This window comes from Heptranchias perlo, chromosome 1 (genome assembly GCF_035084215.1).
Source record: "Heptranchias perlo isolate sHepPer1 chromosome 1, sHepPer1.hap1, whole genome shotgun sequence".
Taxonomy (NCBI): Eukaryota; Metazoa; Chordata; class Chondrichthyes; order Hexanchiformes; family Hexanchidae; genus Heptranchias; species Heptranchias perlo.
This window is the reverse complement of record NC_090325.1, coordinates 26,854,393-26,868,238: the sequence shown is the minus strand read 5'-3', so window position 1 is coordinate 26,868,238 and position 13,846 is coordinate 26,854,393. Positions and strand designations below refer to the sequence as shown.

Sequence of the window (13,846 nt, the reverse complement as noted above, 5' to 3'; positions counted from 1 at the left end):
TAGTTCTCAACCACTTCAGAATTCATCCTCTCCCATATCCTTTCTTTTTAGTAAAGACTGATTTGAAATAGTTATTACCTCTGCCATTTTTTGATCATCGTCTACAAATTGACAATCCTCTCCTCTCAAAGATCCTACTTGATTTTAATCGGCTTGTAACCTCTTTATTTATCCTTCCTAAAACTGCTAGTAGTAGTTTCTTTCTTTTTTAATAGAATATATTTATTCTGCACTTTTGCAATCTTTTATTAAAACTTCTAACTGTTGTTCTGAAGTCCTGTGTGTCAATTTCTCTTTCCACCCTACCTCAGCTAGCTGGCTCCTCGTCTTTCTAAAATCTCAGGAATAAAGAAGTAGTTTGTAAATTACAAATTTTTTTTGCTTTCCAGCTCCAGTAGATAGAATAATTCACGTTTTAGGAGTGAATTTTTGAAGTGTACAGATGATGCCATAAACTAGTGCTTGAGCACTTCACTGTCCTTCAACCCCCTATTGATAAAATTACAGCCTTGTACTCAGTAACAACCATCTGTGTTTCTTTTATGACTAGGCCTGTGACGGCTCAGCAATATTTGCAAATGGGATAGTGCTGCAGAATAATTGTGCCACATGATTCATGTGATGAAATAATTGGGAATTATCCTGCAGTTGTGAAAGTTCAGAGAAAAATTAAAAACCCATATAATAAGTCAAGAATTTGAAGCATTGTTAAACAATATTCATTTTGAAGGTCTCAAAAATATACCCAACATTGGTCCAAAATCTGTTGAGACATGAATCAGCATGAACAGCATACTGTGTTTTGAAATGCCTCAGGGCACTGTTTTAATTATTGTATTTGGCAGTATGGAGTGCGAGCTTATGTTGCTGAATAAACACTAGAAACTCCATTTACATCTGCTTCTGGTGCCACTTTGCATTGGGATGCCAGCATTCTGCTTTTGAAGCTAGGGAAGAAATTATTTTGACTGAGCACTACAGATGGTGTGACCATTTTACACCTGCAGTGAAAAAGACAGTGCTAAGCCTTTTTCTTTTTAAAGAAGATTTTTTTTAAACACTTGACCCATTTTTTCCTCTCTGTTGCCACTCCTACATGGAATATTGTATCACACGGGGTCACGAATTGCGTGTGGGCTTTAAACTAACTGGATGATGTCTCACTGCACCATTTCTGTACAAGCAGCGTTCTTTGTGGCATACCACAAGAGTTGATTGAGGAACATAAGAACATAAGAAATAGGAGCAGGAGTAGGCCAATCGGCCCCTCGAGCCTGCTCCGCCATTCAATAAGATCATGGCTGATCTGATCCTAACCTCAAATCTAAAGAACACAAGAAGTAGGAGCAGGACCCGGCCACTCAGCCCCTGGGCCCGCTCCGCCACCCACAGGGCCTTGACCGATCCGAACTCAGCTTCATGTCCAATTTCCTGCCCGCCCCCCATAACCCTTAATTCCCTTTACTTCTAGGAAACTGTCTATTTCTGTTTTAAATTTATTTAATGATGTAGCTTCCACAGCTTCCTGGGGCAGCAAATTCCACAGACCTACTACCCTCTGAGTGAAGAAGTTTCTCCTCATCTCAGTTTTGAAAGAGCAGCCCCTTATTCTAAGATTATGCCCCCTAGCTCTAGTTTCACCCATCCTTGGGAACATCCTTACCGCATCCACCCGATCAAGCCCCTTCACAATCTTATATGTTTCAATAAGATCGCCTCTCATTCTTCTGAACTCCAATGAGTAGAGTCCCAATCTACTCAACCTCTCCTCATATGTCCGCCCCCTCATCCCCGGGATTAACCGAGTGAACCTTCTTTGTACTGCCTCGAGAGCAAGTATGTCTTTTCTTAAGTATGGAGACCAAAACTGTATGCAGTATTCCAGGTGCGGTCTCACCAATACCTTATATAACTGCAGCAATACCTCCCTGTTTTTATATTCTATCCCCCTAGCAATAAAAGCCAACATTGCGTTGGCCTTCTTGGGCAGAATAGGCACATGTTTGTATCATGGCAAACAGTTTAATACAACTGAGGGGCTTGCTTGACCACTTCAGAGGACAGTTAAGAGTCAACCACGTTGATGTGGGACTGGAGTCACATATAGGCCAGACCGGGTAAGGATGGCATATTTCCTTCCCTAAAGGACATTAATGAGCCAGTTGGGTTTTTATGACAATCCGACAGCTTCACGGTCACTCAAAGGTAAGTCAGGGGTTGGATTGGGGGGGGGGGGGTCGCGGAGAGATCAGGATCCTTGGGGGCTTCAGGGAGAGATTGGTATCTTTGGGGGTTGGATGGGGGAGTCGCGGAGAGATCAGGATCCTTGGGGGCTTCAGGGAGAGATTGGTATCTTTGGGGGTTAAAATGCCCCCACCCCCTCACCAAGGTATCAGCAGATGAGTTAACACTTCAGCCTGTAGGGATCTGTTCACAACTAGCTTAAAGGAATATAATGGAGAACATATGAAATTTTATCTGCCATTTGGATTCTGCAGCAGTGGTAAAGACCAAAGAGAGAGATTTAAAACATCCTGAAGAAATCAAATGCAATACTAAAGACTGGTTAAGAACTGAAATTAAGCAATTTAATTTTTTTTTGTTCAAAATCATGAACAGTTTTGATGGAGTAAATAAGGAGAAACTGTTTCCAGTGGCAGAAGGGTCGGTAACCAGAGGACACAGATTTAAAGTGATTGGCAAAAGTGCCAGAGGCGACATGAGAAAACTTTTTTTTACACAGAGTTGTTATGATCTGGAATGCACTACCTGAAAGGGTGGTGGAAGTGGATTCAATAATAACTTTTTTTCTTGTTTTGGTTCTGGGGAATGAGGTGGGTCAAGTGGTACTAAATGACTATTTTGCATCTGACTTTACCCAGGAAGAAGATGCTGTCAATGTCATAGTAAAGAGGAGTTGACATAAAATTGATAAAGAGGAGGTACTAGAAAGGTTAGCTGTACTTAAAGTAGATAAGTCACCCGGTCCGAATGGGATGCATCCTAAGTTGCTGAGGGAAGTAAGGGTGGAAATTGCAGAGGTGCTGGCCATAATCTTCCAATCCTCCTTAGATATGGGAGTGGTGCCAGAGGACTGGAGAATTGTAAATGTTACACCCTTGATCAAGAAAGGGTGTAAGGATAAACCCGGCAACTATAGGTCAGTCAATTTAACTTCGGTGGTGGGGAAGCTTTTAGAAATGATTAGCTGGGACAAAATTAATAGTCGCTTGGACTATTAAGTGTGGATTAACAAAGAAAAGCCAGCACGGATTTGTTAAAGCCAAATCGTGTTTAACTAACTTGATTGAGTTTTTTGATGAGCTAACAGGGAGGATTGATGAGAGCAGTGCGGTTGATGTTGTGTATGTGGACTTTCAGAAGGCATTTGATAAAGTGCCACATAATAGGCTTGTCAGCAAAATTGAAGCCCTTGAAATAAAAGGGGCAGTGGCAGCATGGATACGAAATTGGCTAAGTGACAGGAAACAGAGAGTAGTGGTGAATGGTTGTTTTTGGACTGGAGAAAGGTATACAGTGGTGTTCCCCAGGGGTTGGTACTAGGACCACCATACTTTTCGATATATATTAATGACTTGGACTTGGGTGTAAAGGGCACAATTTCAAAACTTGCAGATGACACAAAACTTGGAAGTGTAGTAAACAGTAAGGAGGATAGTAATAGGACATAGACAGGCTGGTGGAACGGGCGGACACAAGGCAGATGATATTTAACGCAGAGAAGTGTGAAGTGATACATTTTGGCAGGAAGAACGAGGAGAGGCAATATAAACTAAATGGTAGAGAGAGACCTGGGGGTATACGTGCACAAATCTTTGAAGGTGGCAGGACAGGTTGAGAAAGCGGTTAGAAAAACATACGAGATCTTGGGCTTTATAAAGAGAGGCATAGAGTACAAAGGCAAGGAAGTTTTGTTGAATCTTTATAAAACACTGGTTTGGCCACAACTGGAATATTGTGTCCAATTCTGGGCACTGCACTTCAGGAAGGATGTGAAGGCCCTTAGAGAGGGTGCAGAAAAGATTTACCAGAATGGTTCCAGGGATGAGGGACTTCAGTTACATGAATAGACTGGAGACGCTGGGGTTTTTCTCCTTAGAGCAGAGAGGGTTGAGACGAGATTTGACAGAAGTGTTCAAAAGCATGAAGGGTTTCGATAAAGTAAATAAAGAGAAACTGTTCCTATTGGCAGAAGGGTCAAGAACCAGAGGACACAGATTTAAGATGATTGGCAAAAAAACCAAAGGCGACATGAGGAAAAACTTTTTTTACGCAGTGTAGTTATGATCTGGAATGCGCTGCCTGAAAGGGTGGTGGAAGCAGATTCAATTGTAGCTTTTAAAAAGGAATTGGATAAATACTTGAAGGGAAAAAATTTGCAGGGTTACGGGAAAAGAGCAGGGGAATAGAACTAACTGGATTGTTCTTACAAAGAGCTGGCACGAGCACAATGAGCCGAATGGCCTCCTTCTGTGCTGTAACCATTCTATGAACTTTCAAAAGGGAATTGAATAAATACTTGAAAGGAAAAGAATTTCAGGGCTATGGGGAAAGAGCAGGGGAGTGGGACAAATTGGATAGCTCTTTCAAAGAGTTGGCACGAGCACCATGGACCAAATGGCCTCCTGTGCTGTAACAAACTGTGATAATCCACAATAAAATGCTACCAATTTTACAGAAATTGGCAATTTGGTGTGAGACGCTATATAAATGCAAGTTGTTGTTGGGCAGCATGACCATTTGGGAAAACGATGTTTTCAAACTGCAAGCTGCTGTATATTTCAAATTCTTTAAACTTAAAGTTGAAAAAAAACTCTGGTTTATCAGATGGTAGACATCCAGAAAAGTTTTAACGCTGCCCACAACTAGCAATACACATCTGTTTGAATATTCACTTCAATTTGTCAAAAGTTACCCAGACTGAACTCTCAGCATGATCAAAATTCCTAAAAGAGCTTTGGTATATGGTATGTTGGTATATTGGTCAATGGTATCAACAACAGCTTAGGTAAAATTGTCATTAATTTGGGTGTAGATTCTTTGTTTAACAAAGAATGTTGTAATTTAAGAGGAAGTCCAGCCTGGTCCAACCAACCAAAATTAGTATTGACTCAGATTTATATTCACCCCTATTGTAATTAGTTTACTGATGGTACAAGTATATTTCTCTGCCAGTTGTTGTTTATACTTTTTGTATACTGAATGTTTACATTTCACAGCCACTAGGAAGCCTTCAACAAGTATATATTTTTGGTTTAGTTTGTTCTAGAAGAAACCTAAAAAGTTTTGAGATTGCTTATGACATATTTCTTTCCTAACTAGCTTCTCAGGGTGATTGCATCGAAGATGTTGCGGCTTGCAGAAACCTTATGTATTGAAGAAATGAGTAGCCAAGGAATCCAAGACACTTTGCTGTTGGCTCAAGTAACTGCACTAGTAACAGAACTCAGCTATGCTACAGCCATCTTCAATGTAAGGAATCTGGCTTTTAATTCTTCAAAGCTTAACTTAAATTGTGAACTGAATCAATTGATGATCAAATGCTTGTTTAACTGCCCAATCCACAACTCATGCTCTATGTTAATGACGAAATTCATTTTAATTTAAATATTCTTACGTAACAAATGATTTTACTTAAGACTAGAGTGGCAAAATGCCACAACAAGACATGCTGTTAATTTCTAAAATGAGATTGTGGTGTTCCCCATGGATCAATATTAGGACCACTGCCCTTTTTGATATATGTGAATGACCTGGACTTGGGTAGAGGGTGTAATTTCAAAGTTTGCAGATGACGCAAAACTCGGAAATGTAGTAAGCAATGTGGAGGACTGTCACAGATTCCAGGAGGACATAGACAGACTGTGAAATGGGCAGACACATGATAGATGAAATTTAACGCAGAGAAGTGTGAAGTGATACATTTTGTCAGGAAGAATGAGGAGAAGCAATATAAACTAAATGGTACAATTTTAAAGGGAGTGCAGGAACAGAGAGACCTGGGCATGAATGTACACAAATCTTTGAAGGTGGCTGGACAGGTTGAGAAGGCTGTTTCAAAAAAAAAAGCATATGTCATCCTGGGCTTTATTAATATAGAGTACAAAAGCAAGGAAGTTATGCTAAACCTGTATAAAACACTGGTTAGGCCTCAGCTGGAGTATTGTGTTCAATTCTGGGCACCACACTTTAGGAAGGATGTCAAGGCCTTAGAGAGGGTGCAGAGGAGATTTACTATAATGGTACTAGGGATGAAGGACTTCAGTTATGTGGAGAGACTGGGGAAGCTGGGGTCGTTCTCCTTAGAACAATGAAGGTTAAAGGGAGATTTGATAGAGGTGTTCAAAATCATGAATGGTTTTGACAGAGTAAACAAGGAGAAACAAGGGTCGGTAAGCAGAGGACACAGATTTAAGGTGATCGGCAAAAGAACCAGAGGCGACATGAGGAAACATTTATTTACGCAGCAAGTTATAATGACCTGGAATGCACTGCCTGAAAGGGTAGTGGAAGCAGATTTAATAGTAACTTTCAAGAGGGAATTGGATAAATACTTGAAGGGAAAACATTTACAGGGCTATGGGGAAAGAGCAGGGGAATGGGAATGATTGGATGGCTCTTTCAAAGAGCTGGCACAAGCATGATGGGCCAAATGGCCTCCTCCTGTGTTGTACCATACTATGTAACTAATCTATAGATCTAGGGTAAAGTTAAGGTGGAAAAGGCCATCTACTGCCACCTGGTGCTGAAATAGCACTTAAGACTCTCTAAGGAGTGCTAAAGGGATCAAGGGATATGGGGAAAAAGCAGGAAAAGGGTACTGAGTTAGACGATCAACCTTGATCATTTTGAATGGCGGAGAAGGGCCGAATGGCCTACTTTTGCTCCTATTTTCTATGTTTCTAAGGAGCTCCACATTTGAATCTCAGTGTTGATACTTGGATTTCCATAGGGCAGGATGTGAGGAGGGTAGAATTTCCATGAATTAGTTTAGAAATAATCATTTTTAATCTGGCTCCTAGAAGCACAGGTATTTTCATTTTGAATGGAGGAGAAATACCTGTAGAAACATGAGCAAGATGGAGTGAAATCAGTATGCACCTTGCCCCTCCTCCCCAGCCACCCCCCCACCTCCTCCACCATGCCTGCATTTAGATCAGGTAGGGCATACCCAAAGTGTACTCTGCCTGACATGACGTGAACCTGCCTGGACTTCTTGATTTAGGTCACTATCATTGAACCAACGTTCCCAAGGGTCTGCAACCAAAATCGGAGTGGAAATCTAACTGAGAGGCCTGCAGCAGTAATGTCCACTGGCTCTGGGCCCTTCCAGCCCTGAGGATCCTAGGGGCATGTCTTTTTTTTAAAAAAGGTACCTCTTATGTTTTTTAGGCCTCCCTTGCCTTGCTGCCTGCCCCTCTCAGATCCAGGCACAAGGGCTACTGCTAACTTTTGGGGTTCCCTGCATTTGGTTGCCAGCCTTGCAACCATGGAGGAAAATGAGGCAGAAAGCTTGTAAAGAGCCTCCTGGCTCATTTACATAGCCTTCCCTTGATTACAAATACTGCAGGCACAAACTCCCTGATCCCTCGATGGATCCCCAGGAAACCCTTGGGCATTGTAAAGGGGCTGGAGACCCAGCATTACGGATCTCTGCCTTTTTTTCCTGTCCTTTGCACATGGGAACTGAGTGTTCCCCAGATAGATTGAAAGGAAAATCAGCTCATATATATCTCCAATTTTTTCCTCCTGCTCCACAAGCCCTCCATGCCTTTATGTGATCAGTGCAACTTCTGCTTCTGTCTTTGCTCCCTCTGTCTCAGCAAGGAAAAGTTGGAGAGCTTTGATAGACTGCATAGTACCAGATTGTAGAGTTGTTTCAGTAGCACTATGTAAGCTGGGAGAGCCCACATCGTAATAGCACTGACGTAAGCAGTTCAAATTGAACTCGCGACACCACTTAAATAGTAGTATACGTCGCAGTGGTAAAATGTGCTCATCTTAACCAATCATTTAGCACAAAATCACTCAAGCTCACATTTTGTTTTTAACTAATCTACTGTGAACACATTTTTTGAGGATGAGGGAACAGGAGCACACCTGCAGGAGAGTTATAATGTTCTTATACATTTTTGTGCATTTTGAGATTTATGACAGGACACAAAAGACAAAGATAGGAAATATTTCAAAACTGCACAGGAAAAACACAGGAACTATTTTGGCAGAAGCCCGATATAGTTGTGGGTATCTGACCTCTTGGCAGATTGATTAAGGAAAGAGGTCTGTGGAGATCTCTGGGTTGGACCTTCCTATCCTGCTGAGTGCAAAGGAAGATTTTAGTGTGGGAAGTTTAATTGCATGGGGAAAATGACAGTTTGGGCTTTTTAAAAAATTATTGTCAGAAACATGGTGCAATTTTGGAATGGACTAGAGATGGATTTTCTTGTTTCTTATTCCTGCACCACAGATACCATCATATCTGATTCTAAAATATGAAGGAAGAAAGCATTTTATTTAAAAGTGCATTCTACATCACTTTTTGTCTGTATGTTTTTGTTACTACATTTGGAATTCAGAGTTTACAAACTTTCCTTTGTTTAATCCTATAAGTTGTCTGTAGCAATAATAATTATACAGTAACAACCCATTCAGCTTGTGTTTAGGTTATAGATTGAATTTGACACAAATTGACTTAAGTCCATTTAAATCTGTTTCAGACCACGAAAATTGTAATCAATATCAATAGTACATTTGCAGTCTTAACTCCAAAGGGTTTATTTCTTTTGTCTAGGGTGAGTGTAAAATAACATTTAACAGAACTTTTTAATTTTCTTTCTCTCTCTTCCTTTACTTGTGGTTCTTTCAATCCCCTAATTTGTTTCTCTCATTCTTTTCTCTCTCTATAAATGTACACGTCTTGCGTAGCATTATGGGTCTACAGCATTTAATATATCTTTTTAAAACTATAGTATTTAGCAGCACATTGCAATCTTATTGTAAGATTTGTCAAGGAACAGCAACATTTTCATCAAGCAATAAGTTGACCACTTCTACACTCTCCCATCTATTACCTTTCTTATCCTCTATGCTTAGCTGTTTATCTCATTCTCTAACTGGATTAAGTCGGACATTAGAATGTGAAAATCACAATTAGCTTGTTGTAAAATCTAAATTCACATTTAAATGTTTTGGTCTTGTTCAAGGTATGAGTTCTAAAATGAATCAGTTGATTCAATGCAGAAAACTTCTGGTACACGTCATATTTTTTTTTTGTAATTGGAACTTGTAGTCCCTCAAGGGTCCATCCACCTTGTGAGATGCAGCAGGACAGCTACACATACTCGTTCTTGTATCAGACTCCTGGTTAGCCCCAGCTTCTGGATCTTATGTGACTTCATGGCATCTAGCAGGTCCTACTTTCTGGAGAAGAAGGGGATAATAGCATCCCTCATTCCCAGGTTGTATATGACGCGGATTAAACATAGGAAGGTTTGTAAATTCTGAATTCCAAACAGTAACAAAAACATACCGATACAAAACTGATGTAGAATGCACTTTTAAATGAAAAGCTTTCTTTCTTCATATTTTAGAATCAAATATGATGGTATCTGTGGTGCAGGAATAAGTAACGATGAAATGCATCTCTGGTCCATTCCAAAATTGCACCATCATGTTCCGAACAACAATCATTTTTTGTAAAGAAAATATCCTCTATTGTCATTTTGCCCAGGCAATTAAACCTCCCACACTAAAATCTTCCTCTTCACTCAGCAGGATAGGAAGGTCCAACCCAGAGATCAAGTCCATAACTCATTTTCATTTGAATGCTGGATTCCAAAGGCTGCAAATGTTCTCTAAACACAATACAGTCACTGGTACTATCATGGCCATTTGTGCTCTTGGTAAAATACAGAGTGGAATGGATGTTTATTTAAAATGGCATTTTAATATTCTGCAAATATTCCATTTTTATTACACAAATTAATTTGCATTTTTGCACAGCAGTATTATCTTTTCCCCAATTTTCACCCTTTTTTCCCTTCCCCCTCCTCACCTCTTCTGTACATGCTGGAGTAAGATTCCATGAACTCACTGGTACCTTGACCCAAGTGTCTTATTTTTTAGTTAGCGTTGGCAGTCTATTTGACTGAATTCATGTTCTCACCTAATATCTGCACTCACATACTTCTGGCAGGAGTCACTGACTCCTGATGAGGATTCCTGGCTGTTTTTTTTTCTCCCTCTTTAACCTATGGGTATTGACATCAATTGTAGTGCCTGACTGATTCAGTTAACTCACCATAGATTTGGAATCAAACCTAAGATCTTCTGGCTTGTATGGTTTAACGCTCCACTGGAAGATGTCTTTACTCACTTGGTGTATTCAGGGAGCTAATTGCCACCAGGAAATTAGCTATTATAAAATGCACAGCTTTTTGACAGGCTTTGAATGTTTTTGGGTTCCGTCATCACCTCTCTGATATTCCTGACCCCACTCACCCACCCTCCCACTTCAAAGAGCTGGCACAGGCATAATGGGCCGAATGGCCTTCTCCTGTGCTACCTACTATGATACTACTACGATATTAATAAGCATCAACTTGGCTCAGTTGATAGCACCATCACCTCTGGGTCCAAGGGTTGTGGATACAAACCCCATTATGGATTTGAGCACAAAACTAGGCTAACACTTCAAAGCAATAATGAGGGAATGCTGTATTGTCAAAAGTGCTCTATTTCAGATGAGATGTTAAACTGAGGCCTCAGATGGATGTAAAAGATCCCATCACAATTCTCCCAGCATCCTGGCTAACATTTCTCCCTCAACCAACATCACCAAAAAAAAATTATCTGGCCATTTATTCATTTGTTGGTGGAATCGTGTGCAGAAATTGACTGCTTTGTCTGCAACAGTGGCTACACTTCAAAAATGATTCTTTTGTTGTAAAATGCTTCAGTGTGTCTGGAGGGTATGAAAGGTACTATATAAAAGCAAATTTTTCTTTTTCCCAAATAATTCATTGTTTTGTAAAACATGATTTTGCTTAATTTACGCTTTGGTGGTCTACCAGGCAGCTAGCTGGAAATCGACATTGCACCACCATTATGCCGTTTTTTGATGCAAATTTACAGAGAACTAAATGCCAGTATGTTGCTATGTATAATAATCAGTGCAATTCTTTCTCCCTTATTTGTTACACTTTTGTTTAAATATGTTTCTCTGTTTGCATTTTCAAGTACTATAATTCTAACAATGTTTTGTTTACTGCAGATTTTCTTCCCTGTTTAACAGTTACTAGTATGTGCGGGGTTTTGATTAAATGAGACTAACTAGTTGAAAAAATATTTTGAGAAGAGAACCAGTCATGCACAGTGGCACATAATGGGTTTTCATATTGACATTCCTCTGTTTTAGACACATGTGAACCAGAATGACCCTTTTATACTTCCTCCAAACAGAAGTGTTTCTGCCACAAAATGTAAATAGTACTAGATTTGTTAGTTTTTGGTAATATTTGATCTTAACTCATTTGACACATTACGAGCGTTTATATAGTTTGCAGGGCTTCCGCTATCACTAGCCTGTGGTTTGTAATCTGATTTTTCGTGATTGTGGAGTGTTTTTCCTCATTCATCAGATGTTTATTACCCGATTTTCAGGTTTTTCACCTGAAAAACAAGACAACTGGGATCCACTTGCCAGTTTGCAGGCCTCGTCCAATCACCACCCTGTGATTTCAGACTGGGGCTTGCCAAATCTGAGCTTTCCCTGGTGGTATCGTGGCTGGTATCAAGCCTACCACCGTAGGCCTCGTTTTCCCCACTATAGAGGCAGGGAAGGGCTCTGGGAAGCCACTGTGCCCCAGCAGTAGCCTTGTTCCAAATCCGGGGCAGGCATTTACTCTGGGGGAGAGTGGGTGGGTGGGGTCAGGAATATCAGAGAGGTGATGACGGAACCCAAAGACAGTCAAAGCTTGTCAAAAAGCTGTGCATTTTATAATTGCCAGTTTCCTAGCAGCAATGGGTGATCTGGGATTGATTGCCATTAGGAAAATGGATTTTGGAACCCACTACTGCCCAATTGCTTCACATACACCTGCATTAGGGTGTAGTGTCTATAGGGCACAAGAAGAAGTGCAATTGGCAGAATTTTTAACGGGTAACAACATCCCACTAGTCCCCTGTCCTCTCATGGAAGAAAGGGGTGAAGACCCAACAGAACTTTTCCACCATCTAAAAGGCAAAAGTCAGGAGTGTGAAGGAATACTCTCCATTTGCCTGGATGAGTGCAGCTCCAACAACACTCAAGAAGCTCAACACCATCCAGGACAAAGCAGCTTGCTTGATTGGCACCCCATTCACCACCCTAAACATTCACTCCCTTTACCACCAGCGCACTGTGGCTGCACTGTGTACCAACTACAGGATGCACTGCAGCAACTCGCCAAAGCTTCTTCGACAGCACCTCCCAAACTCGCAACCTCTACCACCTAGAAGGACAAGGGCAGCAGGCACATGGGAACAATACCACCTGCACGTTCCCCTCCAAGTCACACACCACCCCGACTTGGAAATATATCGCTGTTCCTTCATCGTCGCTGGGTCAAAATCCTGGAATTCCCTACCTAACAACAGCACTGTGGAAGAACCTTCACCACACGGACTGCAGTGGTTCAAGAAGGCGGCTCATCACCACCTTCTCAAGGGCAATTAGGGATGGGCAATAAATGCAGGCCTTGCCAGCGATGCCCACATCCCAGGAACGAATTTAAAAAAAACAGGTTCACCCTTCAAATTGCAGTCCCTCCTGTCTGATGAATGCTTATATTTTCGAAGTTAGTGGAATATACCCAAAAAAACAGAAAGTCAGGGTTTTTATCTGCAGCCTGAAGACCAATTTAACCTTATTTAACAGAAATTAAACTTTGTTTCCTTAAGAGGACACCAATTCATCTTAGCACCAGCATTCTGCTTTACATGGTATAACATGCTCCTTATAAAGCAGTGTACTGCCTGACTTACCATACGCAACACTAGAGAAGATCCACTAGTTATATAATAAAACCGTACATATGTGCGTGCAGATGCCAAACTGCAGACATCACTGTAAATTATGTTCCTTTTTCAGACATTCTCGGTGAAGGCACTGACGTTATTTTCAACCAACTGTAAAAGGATAGCTATTGAGATATTTGAACAGACCATGCCTGTGGGAAGACAGTGGAGGGTAAAATATCGAACAGGTAATTAGATCACTTCAAAATTCTCAAAGGTACCTTATTATGAAATTAATTGTAATATTTGTTCCTTAGCATTGTTACAGTTATATATGCCTTCTAGTGCATGCAAATATTAGTTTATTTGTGGCTGAAGAATTTATGGGTGATTTTAACCCAACTGCCTGGCAGAAACTGACTGGGCAGTTAAAATCGCCCATGGGGCTTACCCGCCGCGGTCCTGCTCTCTCCGCAGGTTCCGATTTTGACCACCTGTTCTGAGCAGGCAAGAGGGACACCCACTGGAAACCGGCTGGGGCTTTCTTTAAATATGCAGATCCGATAACACCATCGAGGCTGAACTACAATTTTAACCAGAGGCCTGAGTGGCGAAGCCATTGTGGCTTCCCTGCCAGGCTAACCTAATTGGAAGAGTAGTCGGTGTAGAATAGGCCCAAAAAGGTAAGTGTTAGTACTTTTTTTGACTTTCCTTGTGGGACAGGAGGCGCAGGAGCAGGAAAATTTAGGCTTCCCCTGCCCCAAGCTTTCCACCCCCCTATCCCTCTTCTGACCGTGAGGCCCATCTATCCACCGGCACGCTACTTAAA

General features: G+C 41.1%; 1 protein-coding gene across 1 annotated transcript in view; it reads left to right on the top strand.

The window, feature by feature from the left end:
• ccdc142 (coiled-coil domain containing 142) overlaps positions 1 to 13,846 on the top strand; it is a 165,980-nt gene that overhangs the window by 127,850 nt on the left and 24,284 nt on the right. Inside the window, exons 9-10 of the mRNA XM_067982667.1 lie at positions 5,344 to 5,493; positions 13,151 to 13,265. Of these exons, the coding sequence (XP_067838768.1) occupies positions 5,344 to 5,493; positions 13,151 to 13,265 (265 nt within the window). The remainder of the gene's footprint in view (positions 1 to 5,343; positions 5,494 to 13,150; positions 13,266 to 13,846) is intronic.